At 41.1% G+C, this 25,592-nt stretch overlaps 1 protein-coding gene across 7 annotated transcripts in view; it reads left to right on the forward strand.

Annotated features, from left to right (window-relative positions):
- Positions 1–25,371, forward strand: part of epha7 (eph receptor A7) — an 86,929-nt gene extending 61,558 nt beyond the window's left edge. The window contains exons 6-17 of one of the 7 annotated variants that reach the window (XM_079644998.1): positions 5,158–5,282; positions 6,773–6,941; positions 9,392–9,536; positions 11,226–11,281; positions 13,254–13,379; positions 14,057–14,242; positions 14,590–14,651; positions 14,833–15,042; positions 15,917–16,132; positions 19,622–19,815; positions 20,435–20,590; positions 21,868–25,371. In XM_079644998.1, the coding sequence (XP_079501124.1) occupies positions 5,158–5,282; positions 6,773–6,941; positions 9,392–9,536; positions 11,226–11,281; positions 13,254–13,379; positions 14,057–14,242; positions 14,590–14,651; positions 14,833–15,042; positions 15,917–16,132; positions 19,622–19,815; positions 20,435–20,590; positions 21,868–21,982 (1,760 nt within the window). In that variant the 3' untranslated portion in view covers positions 21,983–25,371. The remainder of the gene's footprint in view (positions 1–5,157; positions 5,283–6,772; positions 6,942–9,391; positions 9,537–11,225; positions 11,282–13,253; positions 13,380–14,056; positions 14,243–14,589; positions 14,652–14,832; positions 15,043–15,916; positions 16,133–19,621; positions 19,816–20,434; positions 20,591–21,867) is intronic. The other 6 variants (XM_079645002.1, XM_079644999.1, XM_079645000.1 and 3 more) reach the window with 6 other exon arrangements.
- The last annotated feature ends 221 nt before the right edge of the window (positions 25,372–25,592 follow it).

A 25,592-nucleotide genomic window follows, 5' to 3' on the forward strand; every position in this document is an offset into this window, starting at 1 on the left:
GTTAATGCTGGCTGATCTCATGATCTCTGTGGACACACCCATCTGTCACCTGTGGGGGGGTAAGGGAGTTAAGGGGCGGGGCGGATCTGAGTCATTGCTGCTACATCCGCGGGCCGAGGGGGGGGAAATGTGGCAGATGTGCTACTGGGACACAGGAGGAGAGGCTGTGGGAAATTAGCTCTGAGAATAAACCTGCTGCAGCTTGAACACCATGGATCTCTGGCAATTATCTTTCTTTAAAGATTTACTCGATCTGTCAGCAAGAGACATTGTATTAGAACAAAGTTAAAATGTTTAAGGACATGCATGACACTTCTAACTTCATTTGAAGGAGTTAAAGGTCAAAGTTGAAGGCAGAAAATATCAGAACTAACTGCAACATGGCAACAGGAACATTTTTTTTCTTAATCAGCCACTTTTGGAGAGTTTGGAGTTACTGTGTGTGTGTGTGTGTGTGTGTGTGTGTGTGTGTGTGTGTGTGTGTGTGTGTGTGTGTGTGTGTGTGTGCGTGTGTGTGTGTGTGTGTGTGTGTGTGTGTGTGTGTGTGTGTGTGTGTGTGTGTGTGTGTGTGTGTGTGTGTGTGTGTGTGTGTGTGTGTGTGTGTGCTAGTTTGAAAGTCAGGAAATACAGTATCTTGTGTCTCAGGTAAAGCAACATTTGGACAATGGTTGGTAGTTTGTGACAATACCAAGTTGCATCATGGGGAGTGTGGAATGCTGCCTTGTTTGAGCATTGAGCCAAAAAACAGAGTCAACATAATCTCGGATGCCAAATATCCCAGGACATTTGAAAGCCACATCTCACCCCGGGGTATAGTTAGAGACGCCTTGTTCCCCTGTTCTAGACACTATACTGAGTTGCATCAGGGGAATTGCAGAATCCAGTGTCTGAGAAGTTTGCCTCATATTACAGGATGTATGGGCCTCTGCCTGCATCAATTGTGAAAAGATATAAAATGTTCAGTCAGTGTTCAGGTCCAGGAGCTCCTTCAGTATGCGCCCTGTGTGTACAAGCAGGGTAGAAAATATATCTGCAGGGACGAAAGAAAATGTCAGATTAAAGCGGTAAATACACACAAGGAGCATCATTTGTAGACCATAAACCATAACCAGAGTTAGGACCAGGAGCTGAATTGTCCATATTCAACCCTTAGATGCCCAAGTGACTGGACCCTACTCTTCATGGGTCAAAAAGGACCCGTATTAGAATAATATGTGTTTTTATGCCATTTTTGTCATTTTGGTTAAGAAAAATCACTTGTATAATATTTAGTATTATATTTTGGTTCACATTAGAAATATAACATTTCATTTTTCACTATTTATAATTTTTACATTTTGAAAAAAAACGAAATTCCACAGAAAATGCATGCGGGTCATTTTTGACCCACTTATGGAAGCTTTGTGTAATACAAAAACTACAATTTCTTAAAATTTGAATGGCATGATATCCAAAACATGTTTTTTGAGGAATAGCTGGAAAAAAAAAACACCTCACCGGGTCAAAAGAGACCCACTTTTGCATCTAAGAAGGGTTAAAGGACGCCGTCTGGATGGGCAGAGAGGGACAAATTGGATGAAGTTGAGCTGCACTAACTGCTGGTTTTGACTCAGGAGAGAAAACTCTATCGTCCCTTTGACCGGCCAACTGCACTGAGCAAGGAAACATTGTTCCTGTGTTTTGGGTGGATTATGAGGGAACATGTCACAACAGAAGGTTTCTGACAAGGTCTGGGGTGTCTGCTGTTGTGCACATTACTGTCAGGAATGCCGATGAGGCCTAATGAGGTTTTAATCCAGCCGGAGTCATTAGTGGCAGGTCATTTTAAAACAGGGGTGGGGAACACGTGTCATCAAGTGGTATATGTCCCGTCTGACAGGGGTGCAGTTCTGACGGAGAGCACCAGAACGCCGCTCCAGCACTTCAGAAATTGCAGTAGTACCCATAAGGAGCCATACACCTGCCGCAGTTTCTGCGTGGCTGTGTCTTTAGTTGAAAGCCCAGTGGTATGGGCTCAGAACAGTCTCATAATAAACACATGCACACAGAAGGATTCACACTTGTATTTCATAATCCGCAAAAGGATCCACACTTGTGTTTTTCAATGCACACACAAATGTGTTCCGTTTCATATACATGTAAATAAAATCCAAATACAGAAAAAGTTTTAAATGTGTATTTTTGATACCCACATATTTGTTTTCCGTTTAAAACCTCTGCACCTGCAAACACAAACCGCTTTCTGTGCATGGATCGCTGTGCATTCGTGTGTGTTTTTTTTTAGACTCCCCTGACGGTCAGCCGATTCGTACTTGTAATTTTTTCTATAGCCAATCAGATGTCTCCTCAATTCTAAGCCAATCACATGAGCGCGCTTCCACGAGGGTAGATTTCTTGCGTTCATGACGTAGCGCTTCATGTACGCGTTTTGCGCAGTCCGGAGCTGACAGGTCCATGGAGCTAATCTCAGGACACCTCCACTCTCAGTACATTGCCACTTTCCCCAACAGGAAATGCACACAAATACAAGCCTTTATTTTATTAAGGTTCAGCGCCACTTTCCGAACCATTGATGAATGCTTGTGTACACAAAAACGGCAGGCAAAACCGTTTTAAATGTGTGTTTCCTGTATGGCGAATACAGCAGCTTTATTTATGTCTGTATGAAGTTCTTGTGAGTGTGGAGGGAGCAGCTACAGGTTAGCTTAGCCTAATTGATCAGTGCACTACGAAGCCAGTGCTAGTCAGTGAACTGTCAACGGGGGGAGCCCCGCCGGTCATTATCGGCCAATATTCACTCTAAATAGTTTGATCGGTGCTCTCTATAAAGGCCGATCAGGAGAGCTGGATCTGATCAATATGGACATAAACGCGAGTGATGTGTAACCGGACGCAAGAGAGAGATCAGATCAGCTGCTGGGTCTGACGGAGACACGCAGCTCTGCATGATCACCTGAAGCTCCGCCCTCTGTTTAGCGAGCTGACCGGACTGCGTAAAATGCGTATATGAAGTGTCATGAACGCAAGAAATCTACCCTCGTGGGGGCGTGTTCATGTGATTGTCTTAGACTCGAGGAGACATCTGATTGGCTATAGATGAGAGAAATTAAAAGTACGAATCAGCTGACCGTCAGGGGAGTCTCAAAAAAACCACACACGAATGCACAGCGATCCATGCACAGAAAGTGGTTTGTGTTTGAGGTTTTAAACGGAAAACAAATATGTGGGGATCAAAAATACATATGTAAATCTTTTTTCTGTATTTGGATTTTATTTACATGTATATGAAACGGAACACATTTGTGTGTGCATTGAAAAACACAGGGTGTGGATCCTTCTGTGTGCATGTGTTTATTATGAGACTGTTCTGAGCCCATACAGTGGCAATCTGTTCATCTGTCATACTGAGCATACAGTCAATAACTTTGTTGTGATTAGCATCTGGTTAGCTAGCTATGCTAATGAATATAAGAAGCTTTTTCTCCAACCAGTGAGGTAAAGGCACATCTTTATATGATCATTATAGTTATAAAAAAATAAGAGAATAAAGGAAACGGGTATAAAATACTATATGACAGTAAAAAAAGTTGTTATTAATAAACAAGAATACAGTTTGAAAGGGGTGATTTGTAAAATATCCATAAAGAAAAGGAAATCTGTTTGCAGTTCTGTTTCATATGGATGTTGAGAGATGCATCCATAGAGCTCTTAATGTTGCTCTCAAAGTGCACCAGATTGATGCTTTTAACGGGGTCCGGGGAGCATGCCCCCCGGACCCCCCTAGAGGAGGTTAGGTCCACCCCACTTAAATAATGTTCAAATGGATAGGAAACTAAATACATTTGCACACATCTTGTGTCCATATCTTTCTGTTGTGGTGGTCATGTCACACCATGCAGGTGCATGCGCGAGTCACGGTAAGATATCTGGATTAAGAGGTTGCTTTTTCTTTGCACAGCTTGAAAGAAAGGCCAAATGAATGGGCTGTCATTTTAGTTTTTTTAAGCAGAGGTCAATAATTTTTACAGCTCTCAGAGTATGTTGAACAAATTGAAGTGGCCCTTGAGAGGAAACAGAAATCAAAGTACAGCTTTTACCTTGAACCTCACGTTGCTCCCAGGACGCCTTTTCAAACTTGCTAAGACGTATTCATTAATATGTTTTACCCCAAAAGCAGCATGAGTCATCAGGATTCACAGTGTGTTTACAGACAGGGTTTTGGGCTGTTTTAGAGTGCAGATACACATTTTTTTTTTTATAGCACCATCACCTTGGGGGGAGGTTTAGAAACCCAAAAAGCTTTCCCTCTATTTTTCTCACTCTGGTCTTTAAGTAAAGTGCTGCAAAAATGAAAGTGATTACAATCAAGATGGTGGAGGTAATGGAAGAGGTACAGCAGCACAGGGTCCAGCTGCAGGGCTCCTATTCCAGTCACAGAAAGATGCCAGCTTTAAAGGAATATTTGATCCTGTTTTTAATAAAAAATGACTTCTTTCAAGAACTCTCTGAAGCACTGAAAAGGTTCTGCAGCATCATTACTGTTTTAATGACAGAGCTCCATGCTCACCACTGAAGGCTGAAGCTCCGCCCACAGGGCTGTCACCAGCATTCACCTTTAGGCTTTGACAACAAAAAAATAGAGGATTGTTTGTGGACTGTTTATCAAATCTAAATGTGGCAGCAGTTAATCCAGGCAGCCAGACTCTTAGAATGAGTCATGCAAAGAGCCGGAGATAATTGGTGTGCATAAGACTGATGTCGGGAGGTTACAGGTACATGGCATGCTATCTTCTGCTTAACATGTTGATCATGAGGTGTAAACATTTGGAAGCATCTCGGTGAACACACTGACAAAACTGAAACATTGAGTTTATGAGGTCAACAGATTTCACATAAATGTATTAGTTGAAAGTAATAATATTACGTTTAAACATAAACTTAATAGTATTGATTAAAACTCAATAATACAGTTATGTCAAATCTGTTGAACTATAACATTTAATTAAATGTTTCAGTTTTGTCAGTGTGTGAGTGAGCTGGCAGGGCCGCAGAGAGTCGGTGGAGGAGTTGTTGGATGATTTGTGGTTTGCTTTATGCATGTTTATGCATGTGTGTTCAGAGAGACCCCCCCTTACCGACATTTTCTGGTCTCCACAGCTCCGTCCCAGGTCAGCGAGGTCATCAAGGAGAAGGTGCAGCAGCGCAGCATCCAGCTGTCCTGGCAGGAGCCCCAGCAGCCCAACGGGGTCATCACAGAGTACGAAATCAAATACTACGAGAAGGTGATTTGAACAGTTCATGTGTGTCTTTGTCTCTTCCTGAAACGCTCTCCCCTCCATTCCTTCCCTTCACATTCACTTTTGCAGACTCTTCATTTCATATTCTATCTGCATGCTGCTTCGATTGGAATTTACAAGATTCTGCAAGTACCTTCTTTGTCTCATAATTGCAATAATGAATGAGATACTCATAAGATTTTAATCAGGCTGTAGTCTTTCCCAGCCGCCCCGTGCACATGTTAGAACACATACTGGCAGAATAAGTCATCTGTTATCTCCTTCCACATAGATCATAGCGCTGCATCCCTGTGTTTCAAGTCTGAACACATCAGCCTTTTACAGCGAGGTTTAACGGGGCAAATAAAAGGCAGGGTAGCTGTTCTGTGGCTCACTCTGACGATCAGTCTGCTGCATCACGTACGGTGTCTGTGGTCTGCCAAGCTGTAAAAGTGGAACATTGGAAACAACAACTACAGCCCTAACAGACCCTGACATTCCATTTGAGCTTTCCGAACAAACCATTTACAGATCAACAGCAAACATTACGTGCTGCCTGTGCATCCAAATACACTCCCTGATGAAGAAGAGTTTTTTATATGTGGCGAGCTGTCAAACTGTAGGATAATAATCTCAGTTTGGATCATAGACTGTATGAAATAGAGAGGTGGTCTCTGTGAAATCATCCTCAGGTTGCCTTCGCCTGTTTCAACTCCAAACTAATCCTAAATTAGGCGTTGTGGATGGAGTTGAGCGCGGCCCAGATGGAGCAACAGCAAATAGCTAGCTGCAACATTAGCATCCTCATGCTACTAAAAGAGGCCACACCCCTAAAAATGCACCACTTTATGCCTTTAATATAACTATAACGGGTGAGCTATAAAAAATACACCCGCAGTAAGTTGTCTTGAATTCGTAAAAAAAGCTTTTTGGACAAAAAACGTTTTTGGGCACTTCCTAATATGCATCACTCCTCAGCCCTGGAGGTTGATATGAAGTGTTAAGATGTTGTTTAATTCTTTAAATTCTCGAATAGGGCAGTGGTGAGTTTGACATGTTTGTACTGATGGAATTAGTGCTGTGGAAATATACATTATTATGATATAAAGATACAGGTAAACATGGATGAATGTATGAGAGCAACAGCAAAACAGGGAGACTATAGAGATATACGATAATCATAAAAACAGGGAAAACCTTAAATAAAGGTTTCTAATGTCTCTAGTGACTGTTTAAAATTCTATCTGCAGCTAAAAATATCTAAAGTTCTTATACAACTTATACTCTATACTTATTAAACTTGATATTAAAATGACTACTAAATGTGATATTTTTACTAAAGTGCAACACTGTGTGTCTATTTGAAATAAACATTGTTAAATCATATTTATTCCTTTTACTACCCAAACCATCAAGCAGCTGTTGGATGTTGTCTCTCTTCGTCCAAATGTTAAGAGATAAATGTTTCAATAAAACACGATGTTCTCCTTGTTCAGGATCAGAAGGACAGGGTGTACTCCACAGTCAGGTCCAAGTCCACGTCGGCCACAGTGAACAACCTTAAGCCCAGCACCTCCTACGTGTTCCAGATCCGGGCCTTCACCGAGGCGGGCTACGGCACCTTCGGCCCCCGCCTGGAGATCACCACCAAAGAAGAAACCACAAGTATGAACAGCCCTCCAATGCAACTACACACAATCCTAATACTGCTGCGTTACTCATGTAATAAACGTTTGATTTAAATAAAAAACGTTAGGTTCAACTCAATATTATAGCTTTCAACTAACCTAATCGAGATATGTAAAAATGGTAGACATAATACTTTTAATTAAAGTCAACGTTTCAGTTTTTTCAGTGTAGGAAGATGTATCTTAGTTTGGCATTAAGTGACACATTGTATTATCGTACCTTCGGTCTTTGATGCTTTTCATTGGATACAGTTTCAGTGTTCATTCCCACCTTTCCTGCAGTTTGCACCTGTCTGATGTTTTGAGTTAAAAGCCCACAGAGAACATTAGTATGTCTGCAAATGCACCAATGCCAAGCATCTAACACAAGGACAGTTTGGCAGCAGCAGTATATCAGCACATTATATCACAGCAAAGGCTTTTAACTTCAAATATATGCACAACCTGTTAATGTTTCCAGCTACTGTAGTAATAACCCAGGGAAATGATTTGCGTTTAAGCTAAGCAAACACAAATTGCTTTGACTTTATGCTGACAACACGTCATGGGAGAAATAACTAAGCACAAGGACAAGCCGCAGTGTCATGAGGATAAACTCATTTCAATCTAATAAGTTACATTAGCTCTGCCCTGAGAGGCGCAGTGTGTGTTTGTGTAAACTTAGGTTACAGGTGCGGCTGTGAGCTGTGTGTGTTAGCATTATAAGATATATTGTTAACAATCACAAGAGGTTGTGTTACAGAGTTTTCCCAAAGACATCCAAAAATCAAGCAAAAACAGCTCTTACTGTATAACCAAAGAAGAAACTAATGTTGTTATAACATGGCATTTTCTGGATAATTGTAACTTCTCCATGCATTCTAAACACAGCGAGGTACTATTTTGTTTATTATGTGCAAGTTATGTAACGCTAATTGTTTGCACCTCAGTACTTAACAGAGCGAAAACTATGTAGATCCAACTTAGAAAATGGAGCACTTTCCTCTTAATGCTACATTACATGTGCTACATTAAAGGAATATTCAGATTGTATTATCTTTGTTTTCCCAGAGCGAGATAAGAACATTTATGTCAGCCTTACTGTCAGGATGCACTGAAAAAAAACTGAACCGTTGACCTCTAAAATAAAGTTATTTAAACTTAATACATTTAATTAAAGTCAACGCTTCAGTTTTTAACATTGTGTTTAGCCATCCGCTAGTACTTAAAACCCCCCATATTTCCTCTTTTTTTTCCAAACCCCAACATGCCCACCCAAAGACCCCAACATGTCTGCATTAAAAGACATATTAATTACTCATACCACATACAGAGTGTGTCCTGCAACAAGGTTATAACTTTACTGTTCACTCACAATGTCCTTGACCCGCTCTGTCATCCACTTCAAAAGGGAAACCTGAAAATCTGTAATATTAATTGAAATGTTAATTGCTCTAATTCCTCCCACAAACAACATACAGTGACATATTGAAGCTTGACCTGACCTACTGTCGGGACATACTAAAGCCCCCCTCCCCCTCCGAGAGACCACAAAATAATCATTCCCCTTCCAAGAATGTATACATCGCAGATCCACTTGATTTAAAATGCATGACTTTTTCCTCTAATACACCACTGGCGTTGACTTTATATGATGCTACGGCAATCCATTCTTCGGCGCAATCGACAGTTTGTCAACACAAAGCGTTTGCGCGCTGTGGGGGCTCCGAGCGGGAAACAATCCAACCTGAATGTGTCTTTGTTTGAGATGAAGGGCATTGCCGTCGCCATCTGGGACTATTAAGCCCACTTTCTGAAACAGTAGAGCAGTGTGTATAAGGACGGCTCTAAAATAGAAGCGTCCCTCCTCCACTCTCTCAGAGGAAAGACGAGGATGGGGGGGGTTATCAATCTCCTCGCATCTCATTGGGCTCAATTATGTCCTGCAGATTGCACCGGGAAAATGAAACCTTGAAATCAGATATGCTGATATATCGGCCGACTTCAGCTCACCGATATATCCTGTTTGTATCCGTCAGTGTTAAGTAACAATAAATAGCAGCAGAAAAAGTTGAATGTAGTATGGCACAGAGTAGCAATAAAGCTTTATATCAAAATGTTAAAGGTTCCCTATTTTTATCTAAGTTGTTTACCTTCCTGTATTTAGACATTGTATCTAAACACACTACATACTACTGGGTTAGTTGAAAGCAATAATACTAAGTTTAAATCAAAACATATTAGGTTCAACTTAATATTATTGATTTCAACTTACCTAAAACAATTACATGAAATCTGTTGAGATAACACATTTAATTAAAGTAAACATTTCAGTTTTCAGTGTGTGACCTGCAGAGTGTGTTCTTTGTTGTGCTGCTTAAACACTGAGCATGTCTGTCTCTCTGCATGTGTGTCCGTGTGTGTTTACGTGTGTGTTGGTCTCATCAGCCACGATCGTCTCCAGCGAGCAGAACCCCGTTATCATCATCGCGGTGGTGGCCGTGGCGGGGACCATCATCCTTGTGTTCATGGTGTTCGGCTTCATCATCGGGAGAAGGTACGCTCTCGCGGGCCCCATTGACTCTCCGCTCCTGTGAGTCTGCGCTTGTCAATTAGCCTTTCTGTCACTCACGGGCCTCCACACTGTGGAGTCGTCACACGCACACACACGTGCACCCATCATCTCGTGGCATGCTGTGCTAATGGGTTGTGATGCTTTTTTTTCACGAGCCCCCAACACAAATCTGAAGCTATTTTCTACAGAGCCATTATGAGACAAGTGCGAGAGAGTGAGAGCTCTGCATTCCTGTGTCTGAGTGTGTGAGATCCGCAGGGCAGGATGAAGTATGGCACAAAGCAGCCAGCCCATTGTCATTATCATCTTTACCTCTCTTCTGTGTTTTCATCTGCATGAATGGCATTTCATCAGAGCTTTAAATGGTGGGTTCATGAGAATCAGACTTCTCTGGAAACATTTTTATTTGACAAGCTGAAATGGCTCAGCACACCATGCAAAGCCCAAAGCCCATCATTTATTTGTAATGTTTACCAGTAAACCATGACTTTTAAAGGGCTGTTTCATTTTTCAGGTATGGAATGTTGTGCTTGTTTGTTGTTCATGTAAAGTGCCCCCAAACATAGAATAGAATAGAATAGAATTGGGAGGGATGAAACCCTCTTTAATGGTCTCACATGCAGAGCACACAGCACACACTGCTTTTAACCCGTCCTAGTACCAGGAGCAGTGGGCAGCTATTGTCCAGCGCCCGGGGAACAATGGGAGTGGGGGGGGATGGGAGTGTCCTTGCTCAAAGGCACCACGGCAGGGCAGGAGGTGAACTGGGACCTCTCCAAGTAGCAGTCCACACTCCATATTTAGGTCTGGTCGGGACTTGAACCGGCGACCCTACGGCTCACAGTCCAAGCCCCTACTGACTGAGCCACTGCATGTTTATGAACATGATCAATTAATTGGATTTTATTTTGAGAACATCCATGTCTCCCAATTTGCTTATCTATGAGACAAAATAAACCATACAAGAAGCACAATCTATGAACATGTTTTATTAGTTCAAATATCTCTTATTTATTATTTTGACCATTAATCCATGACTTTGTAGGGTCTGGTTTTGTTTTTCTGTTTTAGAATGCTGTGCTTGGATGCACCTTGGAAGCTGATCTGATCTTTTCCATAAGATGTTATGTTAGCTGCCCCCCAACATTGTTTATGAATAGGATAAATAAATAGCATATTTTATTTTGGGAACATGGATAACTCCAAATGTGCTTATCTTTGAGACATGTGTTATTAGTCCTACATATCTCTGGATATAGTGGCAGTGTTCTCAGTTCTAGTCGGCAGTATGAATGGTCTCTGCACACACGTGTCACTTCATCCACACTCAGTGCATGTCCATCACTCGTGGCTTATTTCATCTTCGCACGTCATCCTCTTTTCTGTTGTGCTCAAAGAGCATCTTTGTGCAGCTACTTGAAGGAACCTTCAACACGTTAATATTATAAATTAATATTACAAGACTTGTTGAACAGTCCTTTACAGTACATGTTTTATTTGATATGTAACATGATTAGATACTCCAGCCACGCTCCCAGGCTGGAAGCTGTGGAGTTCACGGCTCCAGCAGCTCCTTCCCTCTAAGGAGATGTGTCATGCACAGCATTAGCTGCCGCATTAAAATTATTGTAATTTAGGGCATTTATTTCCTCCGCACAATCAGTTGATTCCGCCACTCTCTTCCCCCCCCCCCCCCCCCCCGTGCAGGCACTGCGGGTACAGCAAAGCTGATCAGGAGGGAGACGAGGAGCTCTACTTCCAGTGTGAGTACCTGCAGTCATCATGCCATACACACACATACACATCATTATTACTTCCATCACTGTATACTGAACAGAGTGGGTAGGGAGGGTTACTTTACAAATGTAGTCCTTTACAACAACTCAGGAGTCCACCTACTGCATTAAAAAATAAATGTATTTAAAATAGAGAAGAATACATATAAACCATAAAGAAAATAATCTCGTTACATGGATGAAAAACTGAAACATTCAGTCCTTTCAGTGCAGGCCTGGGTGTTTGGTCCCAGTTCATCTGCTTTGGGTCATTACTGAGAACAATGATGCCCACATCTGCTGCTGATTGGCTGAACTCGGTCTGTGCAGGTGAAGAAGTTAGGAAACTACAAACGCATGAATGTGACAGCTGTTAGAGCGAGTACAGGTTGACGCGTGAGGAAGAAGCGTTCCTAAAAGAAAAGTGAGAAAGCATCCCACTGATGGTTTAGTGAGCGACAGAGTTTCAGGTGTGTGACTGTGCTCTGTCCAAGAGGCTGCTCGTAGGCCTTCTGAAACACCCCCCCTAATGAAGCCCCTGGAGATCCAGCTGCAGACAGCCTCCCCGAGAGCCGCCGTAATGATCTTCGCTGTAGGCAAACTGCTGATTTGGAAACAAAGGGTCAGGGGTGCCACAGAGTGTCGGGCTAAGTGTGTGACAGACGCACCTCAGCAGCTCTCAGTCCACCTGCTGAAGGAAATAAAAACAAGGCTGCTGTCGGCTCAGTGAAGCATCCGCCGTGCGGTATCAGATGACGAGAGGCTGCCACGGCGACACAAGCTAGATAACGCAAATTCAACATGTAGACCCAATTTGTCTGCCATGTAGCAGCGAGGAATTTGTGATAAGATATTTCCTATCAGATCTACTGACATCTCGGATGGACGACGCAATTATGGGAGCAAGTGGAGGGAAATCTCTGCTGCCGGAGTCCCCTCTCTGGAGCACAATGCATTTGTTGTATTTACGCTGCCCTCCATACAGAGAATAAGTGTCTCTTATGAGCTTCTATTGTGTTGTGATGGTCCAGCGTGTGTCCGCTGCATTTTTGCTGTAGTAGCTCATTAAATATTAAAGCTGACAGGTTACATTGTTATCAGTGGAATTTAAATTGCACAATATAATCGCCCCCATGAGTGGTGTTTTCACTTAGTAGTGCATTATAGTGTAATTTGTTGTTAATTTGTGCAGAATGTAAACCCCCTACCCATCGCTGGCCTCACTTTAACCTTTTTGTTTTTCTTTATTTTTTGCCAACTGCTTCTACTCTCATGTTATGGATATTCATGCCCTCTTCTCATATCATAATCCCTCAAGATTATTGTAGCAGTGTTGTTTGTTCCTGTATCTTTATAGTTATATGGCATTTCATCAAGGTTTATTTGGTTTTCAAAATTGTAATTCCTAACCCATATGTATGTTTGGAAAACTCCTAGGAGTGTCTGAATTCCTTTTTTAACATGTATCACAGAAATATATTTTCCTTTATTTCCTAATTAAGATATAAATTCAAAAAATAAATTAGTATGAATTCAAAGAGAGAAAAAGTTTTCAAGTCAAGTATTTAAGGCTGGTTTTAAAATGAAATATGTATTTTATTCCATATAAAAATGTCTATTTGTTTTTGCTGTTAGAATTGTAATAATAATGATGACAATAATGATATAATGTGTAAACCACCAAGCATGAAAGTGGATAAACTGGTGAGAAATGATTCCGTGAGGTAGTGTGAGCTACAGGAGGTGAGAGGTAACCAACAGCCTCATAAAATCACCGAGCACGGGTTACTCAAACTTTGCTTTGTGAAGGATTCTCCCCAGAGAAAAGCCTTTTGACCGGCCGCCGACTGCTCAGCAATTCCTTCTGAATCGCTGCTCTTTGTAACCGTTTGCCTGCCAAGTGCCCGCCGGTGCATGCGGCATATTTAATCATAACAGTAATCCTCTTACCTTTCTACAGTTAAATTTCCAGGCACCAAAACCTACATTGACCCTGAAACCTACGAGGACCCCAACAGGGCTGTCCATCAATTTGCCAAGGAGCTGGACGCCTCCTGCATTAAAATCGAGCGGGTTATCGGAGCAGGTGAGCCCCACCCCTCCTCTGTTCATTCAGCTCTTGGTGTTTAGTCACTCTGTGCGCTAATACATCACACTGAAAGCCACATATTTACACCTTGACACAGCGCAATGCATTGTATATTGATAGCGCGATTGCAAAGATTGGGAAAGGTTCATACAATTAATGTCGGATGGTCTGGTGGGGGGCGGGGGGGGTGGCCAATGTCGGTATCATCTCCAGCACTATAGGGCTGGGTTGAGTAAGACACCATTTGAGACAGACATTCTACTTTAATGTCATTATTGTTGTTTGAGTATCTGCAAATATCTTTAGATTAAACTTCAGTTAAGTCTCATGACATGGATGTCTATATATATGGTAGAACAGATCTTTTTATTTTATTGGATTATTCAGAGAACTACCTTTGAATGTCAAAGTTAATGTTAACCGTTTATGACTATGTGCCGTCTGGATCGCTACATAAATATGATATGATGCAACGTTACAACGGTCTCCGCAGGAAAGAGGCTTTTTAATTAAGTGGATTAAAATGCCACATCCTTCAAACATTTCTCACACAATTTGTATCACTACTGCTCAGCTGCTTTGTCTCAAAGTACTCTAATACATTTGTCATTGAGAAGTGCTTCATTTTTCTTTACCCCCCCAATCTTATTGATAAACGTTTTGCTCCCGCTCAGGAGAGTTTGGGGAGGTGTGCAGCGGCCGGCTCAAGCTTCCTGGAAAGCGGGACGTGTCTGTCGCCATCAAGACGTTAAAAGTAGGCTACACAGAGAAGCAGAGGCGGGACTTCCTGTGCGAGGCCAGCATTATGGGACAGTTCGACCACCCCAATGTGGTTCATCTGGAGGGAGTCGTGACAAGAGGTAAACACTCCTGAAATATACCTGGACCTAATGTTTCAGTCAAGAGGAGTTTAAGAATCCAGTAGGATCAGTTTCAGTATATTTAGCATTGGGAGGTGAAAGTGCCGTAGTTAGATTGACATTATATCTGATTACATTATCTACAAACCTTGTTTAACATTTTCTCATTTAGACATTGTAATAAAAGGAGCAGATGGTAACTGCTAATTAAAAGCCAATGAAGTACACAGCTAAAAATAACCTGGAAGCAATTTGGGCACGGTTGTTTATTATGATGCATCTTACAAGCAAATAAAATCAGATATTAACGAATCATCTTCTCTGTCATCCATCTTTTTGTTCTCCAGGAAAACCGGTGATGATTGTCATCGAGTACATGGAGAACGGCTCATTAGATGGTTTCCTCAGGGTGAGTCACCTTCAGGAGGCTCAGAGCAGCATCTTCCTAACTTTTTCTTGTGTTTGCTCGAGAGTGTTCCAGCAGTCTGCAGTTGGATATATACATATCATACATCTTGTGCTGCAGAGCTGCGACCTACATCTCCCTCCTGGTCAGAGAAGACGGCTGACCTGCTGTGTTTCTCTTTCAGAAACACGATGGTCAGTTCACAGTCATCCAGCTGGTGGGCATGCTGCGGGGCATCGCGGCAGGAATGAGATATCTCTCCGATATGGGATACATCCATCGAGACCTGGCCGCTCGAAATATCCTTGTCAACAGCAATCTCGTATGTAAAGTTTCTGACTTCGGCCTGTCAAGGGTGATAGACGACGATCCCGAGGCTGTCTACACAACAACTGTGAGTCCATTACAGTCTGTCTACCCTCGCCTGAATCCTCGAATCAAGTCTAGAGCAGAAGAGCTGCTGCACGCCCAAGCAGACTTAATATGCAGAAAGATGTTTCCGTACAACTTTCTCACAATTTACCCTTCAAAACCGTCCAAACCGTGTTACTGTTGCCTTATTTAGGATTTAATAATGATTTACTAATGCCTTATAGATGAAGAACAAACTCTGGGATTGGAAATCTGTTTGCTAGCTGTTCATGTGTTCAGCACACTCAGTTTTTTATAAAGCATCATGTGGGTCATAGAGCATCCAATTGAGTAACACGCAAGGCGATTCCAAATGTTTTGTAAAAATAAGAAATAACAGGGAAGACAGAAAGAATCAGGAAAAATGAGAGAAATCGTATTTTATTTAATGATAAAAAACCCAGTTAACTTATTAATGTATTATCAGAAAATTATTTACCAACTATTTTCCTTTACTAAATAATAATGTGCATGTCCAGAATTTTCACATTTGAGAATTAGCTTTTTTTCTTTTTTACACTCAAATATAATGTTGACAATATATTGTATCAGGTTAACATTGTAATGTACTTGAAGATACAGTACATGTAAAAAAACAAAGTATTGGTTATGAGTTTCTTACATTCCATCTCTCAAAAATCATGTGGACAAGCTGTTAAAAACGTAATAATGTCTAATAATAATAACTAATATTAAATAAATGGTATCTTGTTTTTGATCCATCTGTAATTGCTTAAGGCAGTGATTAACTCATGACATTATTAGAATGCAGTATATTTTGTATAAGATTGTGGAGGAGTTGTTGTTTTGTGCTCTGACCCTGTGTAACTCTGAATTCTCTCTAATTGATATTTTAGGGGAAGATGCAGGATATAATGAATGTGATGTTTACTCCAGCCACTGACCTGCGTTTTACTGAACAGGGTGGCAAAATCCCCGTCAGGTGGACGGCGCCGGAAGCCATCCAGTATCGTAAATTCACCTCGGCCAGCGACGCATGGAGCTACGGCATCGTCATGTGGGAGGCCATGTCCTATGGGGAGCGGCCCTACTGGGACATGTCCAATCAAGATGTAAGCTACGAAACAAACCTGGAAAAACTTAACCGGTGACTTTAACTAAATGTATTATGTCAACAAGTTTCCCATAAATGCATTAGGTTAGTTGAATCAATATGATATCATATAATATATATATTTTTTTATTAATATTATATTTTTCCACAAACATAATACTTTTATGTGAAATCTGTTGACATAATACATTTAATTAAAGTCAACATTACATCACAAAAAGTCTTTAAGTTACTGAAACTATGTGTAAGAGTCTGTCGAGCTTGGTGGTTTACACATCAAGTTGAGGTTACCTGCAGGGAAAATTATAAAAGAGAATCATTTTAAAATATTGCAATTGGGAATTTATATTATTTTCTTATATTTCCTTTCTTGAGTTTCTTAATCTTAGATCATGGATTTCTGACACGAGCTATTATAAAAGACGATTAGCACACTGGATATGAAGCGTTTCTCATATCTGGGAGAAGAATATTTCACTAACATTCATCTGAAAGAGGGTTATTCCCCAGATCCATCCCTAATTATCTCTAATGAAGTCATCCCACTTAAACGTAGAACATCCCAGACAAAGATCCCAGTTTGTGGTTCTTCTTTGAGGATTTTGTGCAGGTCCCTCCAGAGAACCGTTTCGAGGCACTAACCTTGGGCTTAATTAGTTCAGGAAGTCTCGTTTTATTCATGCAGCTTGAATCCATTTGAAGGAGAAACAGTCCTGAAATGGGACACGCATAAATATGAAGTCCGGCGAACATGGATTTGATTCTGGTATTATTATAAATTACAGGAATGGAAAACACTTGTCATGCAGAAAGCTTTTGACCCTAATGACTTTAAAAGTTTATAATTACTTATGGAAATGTGAACCAGAGTGAATAGCAATGTTGAACCAATTACAACAGCAGCAGCAGCAGCTCATGCATTTTCCCAGTGTGCATTGCACTGATGGCTTTGTTTCTAAAATCCAGAATTTAAACAAAATATATATTTTTAAAGTTGCTCTTTCTTTCTTTCACAATTCTACACATCAAGGTTAGTTTCCCCTTCAGGGTCAACCTGTGGAAAACGTTTCAAAATGTCTTGGATTGATTTGCCGGAGAAAAAACGGATGATGATGTCATAGTGATGTCATCAAGGTTATCTGAGCTTTTTCATTGAGACCACATTTCTATAACGGAAATCCTGCATTACAAACTGTGTTCAATATCAACCAGTCTCATGAAAGTATGTAATGAGTTGCATTATGGGAAATGAAGGGTCCAGTGATTTTAGAGCCGGACAAATGTTTTGTGTGTAAATGTCAGTATATCTCAGCTTCTGGTTTGGTCCCGACTCTTTTTTTTAATAAAAAACGATCTTTATGAAGTTTTATTACAAATGATAGAGTACTTCTTTAGTTATCTCATCTAGAATTGTTTTGACACGCTTCAATGAAACTCATAAAGCCCCAGGAGCAGGACATAGTTTGTATCTGTCTTGTTTTGCACAACACATTGCAAATGGTTTCTACAACTTCTGCTGAGGTTGTAAATCTCAGTGTGCTAGAACTGGTAGCATTTAGAGATGACTACGTTCACTGAACAAACTGAAACATTGACTAATGCACGTAATTCAATTCAACGTTTCAGTCTTTTCAGTGTTCTAGGTGTTGTTATTTAATCAGAGAATCTTTAAGGTGTTTTACCATCAACTCCTGACATCGCCCAGAGTGTTCTTTCTCACACAGAAAACATTCAAGTCACACTCTCCTCTCTACAAAAGTCACACATTGCTGTAATGATTGACTCAGCCACAGTCTCATGGTGTTCATGGAAACTCCCACAGAGCGAGTCCAACTGTGTCAGACCCTTAACGCTGTCCTATTGTCAGACTCTTCACACATTGTGATGGTAGATGGCTAGTTATTCCAGGGCTTCAGATTCCTATAAGGTGAAGTTCAGCATCAGGTCTGAACATCACCAGGATTCCCCAACACTCAAGGTTCAAGGTTCAAGGTTCTTTATTTAGTCATACGAACATAGCTACAGTGTAGTTATGCCAATGGAAATCTTAGGTCACAGGCTTCTCCAACAGTGCAACACAAAACACAGATAAACAGACAAATATAGTGCAAGCAAATAGTAAATACAAAAAGTGAAATAGTGCAATAAGAGTCTTTATGCAAGTTACTGGAATATGATATATTAGGTAAATAGAGAGGCATGCTAACGGAACAATCAGATGTGAGAAATGCTAAACAAGACGTCCGGGCGTTATAGTGGCAGATGTGGTGTTTTGATGCTGTGCTACTTGACAGACATCAATGTCAGAAATGTTTGCACTTTGTCAAGATGACAGCAAACATCCTGTGGGAAAGCAGGAAGAACGTTATTTGCATTTTTTCAACAGTTTCAGTTCAGTTTTGACATATTTTCCCTCCATGACTCATCATTTCTGAGCGGTCCTGACAGAAATAGCTGATGAATAAATGCAGAAACGTACGCAGCTCCTTATCCGACACAATAAAGGAAATAGAGCGAGGGCTCACATCAAAGTGCCCGCTCCTGTTCTCACGCTGTTGACTTTTAATGACATCGCTGCAAACTGCATACCTGATGGAGAGTCATGATATATTTGAGGTTCTAAGGTTCCATGTCAGAGCTGAATAAATATGGCCTTTTGTTTGCACACATACTGAACAAACTGAAACGTTGACTTTAATTAAATTTATTATGTCAACACATTTCACATAACTGTATTAGGTTAGTTGGTAGAAATAATATAAAACTGAACCTAATATAATTTTGTAAAACTTCATATTATTGCTTGCAACTAACCGTATTCAGTTATAAGACATCTGTAGATATAATACATGTAATTAAAGTCAACGTTTCAGTGCATAAACAATGAGCGACGTTCAAATTAGAATTTCCGTTGCACTGGGGTATCTAACCTGCTGAAATACTACAGTGCAACCATCCAAAATAGTCCTGCCGTGCCTTAAGCGTTATCAGAACATCTTTTATTTGCGGTAAAGACTGATAAAGATAGGTGTAATATGATCCCATCTCATAAGGAGCTGTTTCAAGGCTGCAGCAGTTAGCACGCACTGAGAGCAGGAGGTTGTTTCCTGACTGAGCCCAGCGAGAGAAAAGCCCCAGGTATCAAGGACTGATCAAACATGCATAACCTCTGGATCAGTACATGACAAAAGCTCTGCTATTTTGCCTGAGTTGGATAAACACAAAGTTCATTTATTTATCACACACTGAATATCCCATTCTTTGTTTTGGTCAGTATCAGCTATGTCTTATTATTATAAAATGCTGTTCACCAACGGCACTGCAGACACGTATGGACACAAACAACAGCCAAGTATTAAGTCCACAATGCCCTTTTATTATCTCAGCTCCTCTCTAAGCTGCCACTGTGTGTGTACTGTGGGGTATTGTGATATTAAAAGCTATTTATTAAGGATACTAACGACTCTCTCTGTTTTGCATCCTCTAGGTCATAAAGGCGATAGAGGAGGGGTACCGCCTCCCAGCGCCGATGGACTGCCCCCCCGGCCTGCACCAGCTCATGCTGGACTGCTGGCAGAAGGACAGAGCCGAGCGTCCAAAATTCGATCAGATAGTCAGCATCCTCGATAAGATGATCCGCAACCCTAACACCTTGAAAACCCCAGTGGGAACATGTACAAGGTGAGGGAGTAAACCCCAAAGGAACCACTTTAAAATGTGTCTTCATACAATAAGAACTTTTATTTGAGCGCATTAGTGGATGATCCAAAGCGTCCAGCGGATGACTTAGCCTCTGTAGTTCACAGATGAAAGATAAATCCTGGGGGATCGATACCCCAAAGCAGCTTCCATGGCTTTATGGTCAATCGCAGGGCTTTTAAATCAATCCTGGTAATGAGTTCCTGCTACTTTAAAGTGCAGTGGGAACTCCAGACCTCACTCTGACGTTTGTCAGATGAATTCTATTTGCAGTCAGAAGAGACTTCCCTGAGGTGAGATGGAGAGGTTACAGCTGGTTAAAAAGCACTTTATTATAGTGTGTCTATATGTGAGGAATATATTCAGATTGAAGAGATATTGAGAACATGTTTTTCAGACGCAGAAAGCTGAAATGCTGCATCTGTTTATGAATATGTTATTGATTGAAGCCTCCAATCAGCTGCTTTTTCCCCTTCTCGCAATTTGCCGCACCGCTGGATGCCTTTAGTCGTCGGTTTGTCTCTTCTCCTGCCTGATTGTGTTTTCAGCGGAACGTTTCCTTTTCACATAAGAAATAAACATCTTTCTGCTCATCCCGCAGACCAATTAGTCCGCTGTTGGATCAGAGCACACCAGACTTCACCACTTTCCGCTCAGTAGGAGAGTGGCTGGAAGCCATCAAGATGGAGCGATACAGAGACAACTTCACAGCGGCGGGCTACAGCTCCCTGGAATCTGTGGCCAGGATGTCAATCGAGTGAGTAGAGAGGAAGCCCTCCAGTGCTTAAACTTCAGAGGAGAACATTACAATAACACCAGGCACATTTCAACTCTTATCTCACCTACCTACGCTTCCCGTTGGCCAACCCTAATAAGCAAACCCAAGTAGCTGCATTTTGTTTTCAGGCAGTGTTGGCAGATCATCCAATGAGGTTTCTGTAAATTACCGTACATTTAAAAAATTGGCCTGGGCCTTCAATTACCCAAACTGCAGAGATAACTAGGCCATTATTCTTCTTTGATGATTACTATCCATATACTGAATGTATACTTTCAATATTTTAGTAAGAGACCTCTATTCATGATTTGCTCCTGTTTGCCTCCATGTTACCCATGTCATGATCAAATCAGTGAATTACACTCATTCCATCTGTAAAAACAGACTCCTCTTATATCCAAAATCGAACAGAATAAACAAGGTCCCATTGGTTGTGTTTGGACTCAAGAACTTTAAGACTCTTATTAGCGAGTCCTCATCACCAGGGTCTTGAACCTGTGTGAACTCTCTGCTGTGTATCACTGTAGTTGAGAGCAGCTGAATATGAGCAGCAGCCAGACTGTGGCTGGCCCTGGATCAGTGACTCAGACTCCCTGACCATCAGATGTCAACATCCGTCTCCACATCCTGTAAAAAGCTCAAGGCGTTCAAATAAACTTTCCAAACACACTTCCAAGAAAAGACTGGAGTTGTAACGGTTTGCTCCATCATCCTGGACATGGACACGTTATGTTTAGCTGCCTTTTGTTACCCTTTACCATTGGACCATGGTGAAAGAAGCTCAGCATGTGACTCGTCACTTTGGTTAACTGGACTCATAACTTATAACTGGACTCCTCTTCACACTGTACATTTAGATTGAATGAAGTGTTTTCTCACTTTCTGAATAATATTCTTCTTTTTGTTGAGCTGTCATTTGGTGTTTATTTGACAGATAGTTTTCAGCTTTTTATCTTTCACGTCAACTTCTAAATATGTTCCTTTTTAGTTCTGTTTTGTTTACTATTTTGAGATGTTTATATTTTTCAATGCCTCGTTTTTAAATGCTCTAAAAAGCTCAAATATGACATTTATTATGTATTTAGGTTAGTTGAAAGCAATGTAATATCAACTTCATATTATTGCTTTCAACTAACCTGAACATTTAACTAAAGTCACGTTTCAGTTTTTTCCAGTGTGCAGCTGTGACGGAAATGTCCCAATATGGGATCAATAAAGTATATCTTATCTTAGTCCCGCCCCTTCCTGTGTTTCAGTGACGTGATGAGCTTGGGGATCTCGCTGGTGGGCCATCAGAAGAAGATCATGAGCAGCATACAGACTATGAGAGCCCAGATGCTGCACCTCCACGGCACAGGGGTCCAGGTGTGACCCGCAGTTTGCATCATGAGAAACTCTAACAGAACTTATGGGACGTACCCGGGACAAACGGTCAAAGCTAATGGACGTGAGTCGTGTCGGAATCCTCGGCTGTGTCTGGAGTGAAATCATTCCTTTGTTCCTCGCTCCGCCTCTTCACAGGGCACTGAAGAGAGGAAAAGGACAAACAACCGCAACAAAAAAGAAACTACCTGAACCAGATGACTTTCTTTACTTACTTTCGTTAGAAGCGCTTATGAACCCAACCACATATCAAAGGGTGCATTGGAAAGGACTTCTGTTTGAACTTAATGAATGATTTAAATGCACACCGAGGCTATGGATTCTCTCTAAAAAGAACAAAAAAAACAACTTGTCTACTTGCAGTGGTTTCACTTACATTTTTGTATTTGTTAGTTTTCTTTCTGTCTGCTACGATGACATGTTTGGCACATGCAGCAGTTTGTTTCTCTCTTGTATTTGGATTTGACTACAGGGTAAAGGAGAGGGTTTTATGGTTTCAACCTCTCAATGTTTTTTATTATAGAATGTTCTGAAGAGTGCAACACTGAAGAGACGCAGGAGAATCAGCAGACTTTTATATCAGAGTAGCAATATCCTTGTCTTACTGTTCACCACAGGAAACGCAGTCGCTTGGTTATTGAGTAGAATGTTGCAGCACTGTTGAAATACTTTATTGAAATTGAAGCCACCACAAATTGTTTTGCCATCGTTTTACCTAAAATGTTGCACACAGTGTTTGTTTCGGTGCATTGTTGAGCTGCAAATCCAGTTTTTAAAGGTGGCTCCAAAAACATTGTAGACGTAATACTGCCTTAAAAATTGTTAGCTTAAGTGTTGCTACTATTTTAGGATCTTCAATGGAAATGCTTTCTGCATTCATTTAAAGGGTCGACAAGCTCCCTATATTTTAGTTTTTCTTGTAGTGTGATGTCTTTTTATCGCTGACTAATGTTAAACTGGTGAAAGTGAGACACGGTGAGCGAAGAAGAGTAGGACTAAACAGAGCAATAATTACCAGGTAGAAACGGTCCTCACCTGAGATTTGTAAGGTGCTAGGTTTTATCAAATGTGTGTGCTGTGCTGAGACTAACCCTCTGGAAAGAAGTAGTCACCCTCGGAAAGGAAAGTACCTCTTTGACCCAAAAACGGTTCGGAAAGTGCTTGGAAAAACTGCCGTGCCAAGTCATCAGAGGAAATAACCATGTTGTATTTTGCCGCTATGATATGCTAAACGTCTGATGGAAACATGGCGTGGAAATGTTAAAGTGATGCGGCGATGAAAGAGACACCGTTAGAACACTAGGAAGGCGCCTTAGCCATGCTGACATCCTTTCCGGACACCGACGCGCTGTCCAGAAATCAAAGAGCCCCTTCAGGGTTTGGGTCGGAAAATTAGGACCAAACGATGGAGCTGGAGTCGGACCGTGCTGTTGAAACCCCCCCCCCCCCCCCACCCCAGCCACGTAGCTCCCTTATTTATTCATGTGTCTCCACCGCTCATCCCTCACAGGCGAAGATGTGATGGAACATGCATTAAAGTGTCTCTTCAGATTGCTCCTCTTTTCTTCCATACGGCGTTGTATGGAGAACAGAGACGAGGGGGCTTTGCAGAAGATGTGCTAAAAGCCAATCAACCTATTCCGTGCCATCTGTCTCCACTTCAAATGCAACAAAAGGAGAAAGTTTCCATGTTGATTATGTTTCACTGCAGCATTCTTTGATAAGAGGATGCAGTGATTAAGCTGTCATGGTGTTGTGAAGGAAAAAACCATCATGTCTTCAACTCCTGTAGCTACCTGATATACATCTATGTTTTCAAAAGCTAGAGTTAGGTCAACTGCATCCTTCTCAAATGTATAGAAAAAGAAAAAACTGCACATTTCACCAATCCCAGTTAACATATTCAAATCCCCCTTATCGTCTAACTAACTGTCCCTGATGCAGAGATATGTATTTACCAAGCATGGAGGACAGCTAATCTAGCACACACTCACATTCAAGGTGGAACCTGTGCATCTTTGCCTACAAAAGATTTGAACAATCAATTTCACATTTTCTATGATTTTCTTTAGCACAGAACTGATGAGCTGCAATCAAATGTTCCACTGACAGCAGAAACTGAAAACAGTAAATGAAGAGTACTGTTGAGTTGGCTTTATGAAAACATGCTGAATGAGAACAACGCGAGAGACAGTGTTGAAACCAGGCTGAAAGAAGACAGAGATTGTAATGAAAATGTCCTTAAAAAGCTAGCATGCGTGTCGTTATTACACCTAAGCTGTGCTCTCACAATGAGCCGGCTTTGTGTGGGTGTCTGCTTTGATCCATTTTCACTGTGGGACTCACCTTTGTGAGGAGACACCAGGAATTATTCCTGACCGCTCTGAGCCGTGTCACCAACTCTCTCCCTTTATCCATACAGCAGAGCTCAGCATTGGGCCTTGGCCAGACCTTTGAATTGAATACCGGCATGAAGTCATTCAGTCAGCACAAAACTCCCTAGTTTACAGGCAGTACTCTCTCACCCCCCCGGGGCCGAACGTCCCCTTTTCCTGTGCTGGGGAAACAGCAGTTTGAGCCAAATTGAGATTAAGGCCAGGATACAATCGATTCAGCGCCACCTGTAACCTTCACTAACAGAAGCTTGTTTCACCCACATTCAAACTTCAGGTTCTGCTCAACTCTCAACAACAACTGTTTTGTTGTGGCTCTATATTAAAAAAACTCAAAAAGAATAGAAAATGTAAGAAAGGCAGAAAAAAGCAGACAGGTGCAGGATGTAGAGGGCTGGTTGGAATCAGGAGCAGAAGATAGAGTACAAAGTTATTTTTCAAACCCTGTGGTTCAGCAGTTGGATGTGGTGGTGGTGGGGGGGGGGGGGGTGGTTCCAAAGAACACTGTTGATTTTGTCAGAGACGAGATTTGAGGGGATCTTTGTATATGTTCTAATTGTAAAACTTGTACATTTATTTATATTGTTTTTTACACATATTACTCAGTAGAGAGCTCTGAATACATTGAAAATGCACTATATTTTTCTATCTCGCAGATGAATTATTGTCACTCACAAGATTTCAGTTGTACTTCATTTTTCATTTAGGACCAAAGACAGCTGATAGGATTTCCATCTTTACTTTGACTTTCTTTTGATTTTGCGTTTCAGTTTGTTGTACAGTAATACAAATGGTCAATTTATTATTTATTTTTCTGTGATGAAAGTATTGAAAATTCACTGGTCAAAGGTATTTTCCCCAACAGCAGAACTGTACGATTTAATTAGACAATTTCTTGTTACATAGACAATTCTTTTTGCTTTGTTACCTTTGTAATAGACTGTACATATATTTTTGGAAATATAATACAATCTCTATAGAAGTCTTGGGTGTCCTTTGTCATGTTTTTTACCTCATTTCTATACACTGGTGTTCATTTGATCAGATGTGTTTAGGATTCATTGAGATCTGAAGTCCATGATTTTTCTAAGATTTGTAGTGGATACAACAGGAGTCTTATTCCAGAGGAAAGAGCTTGCTAAATGTTTGAACTAGGTTTAGTTATCGAGCAGGACATTCAGACTTAAGATCCACCTCACTGTTGT

The sequence above is a fragment of the Notothenia rossii genome, assembly GCF_949606895.1.
Source record: "Notothenia rossii genome assembly, chromosome: 8".
NCBI classification, from domain to species: domain Eukaryota; kingdom Metazoa; phylum Chordata; class Actinopteri; order Perciformes; family Nototheniidae; genus Notothenia; species Notothenia rossii.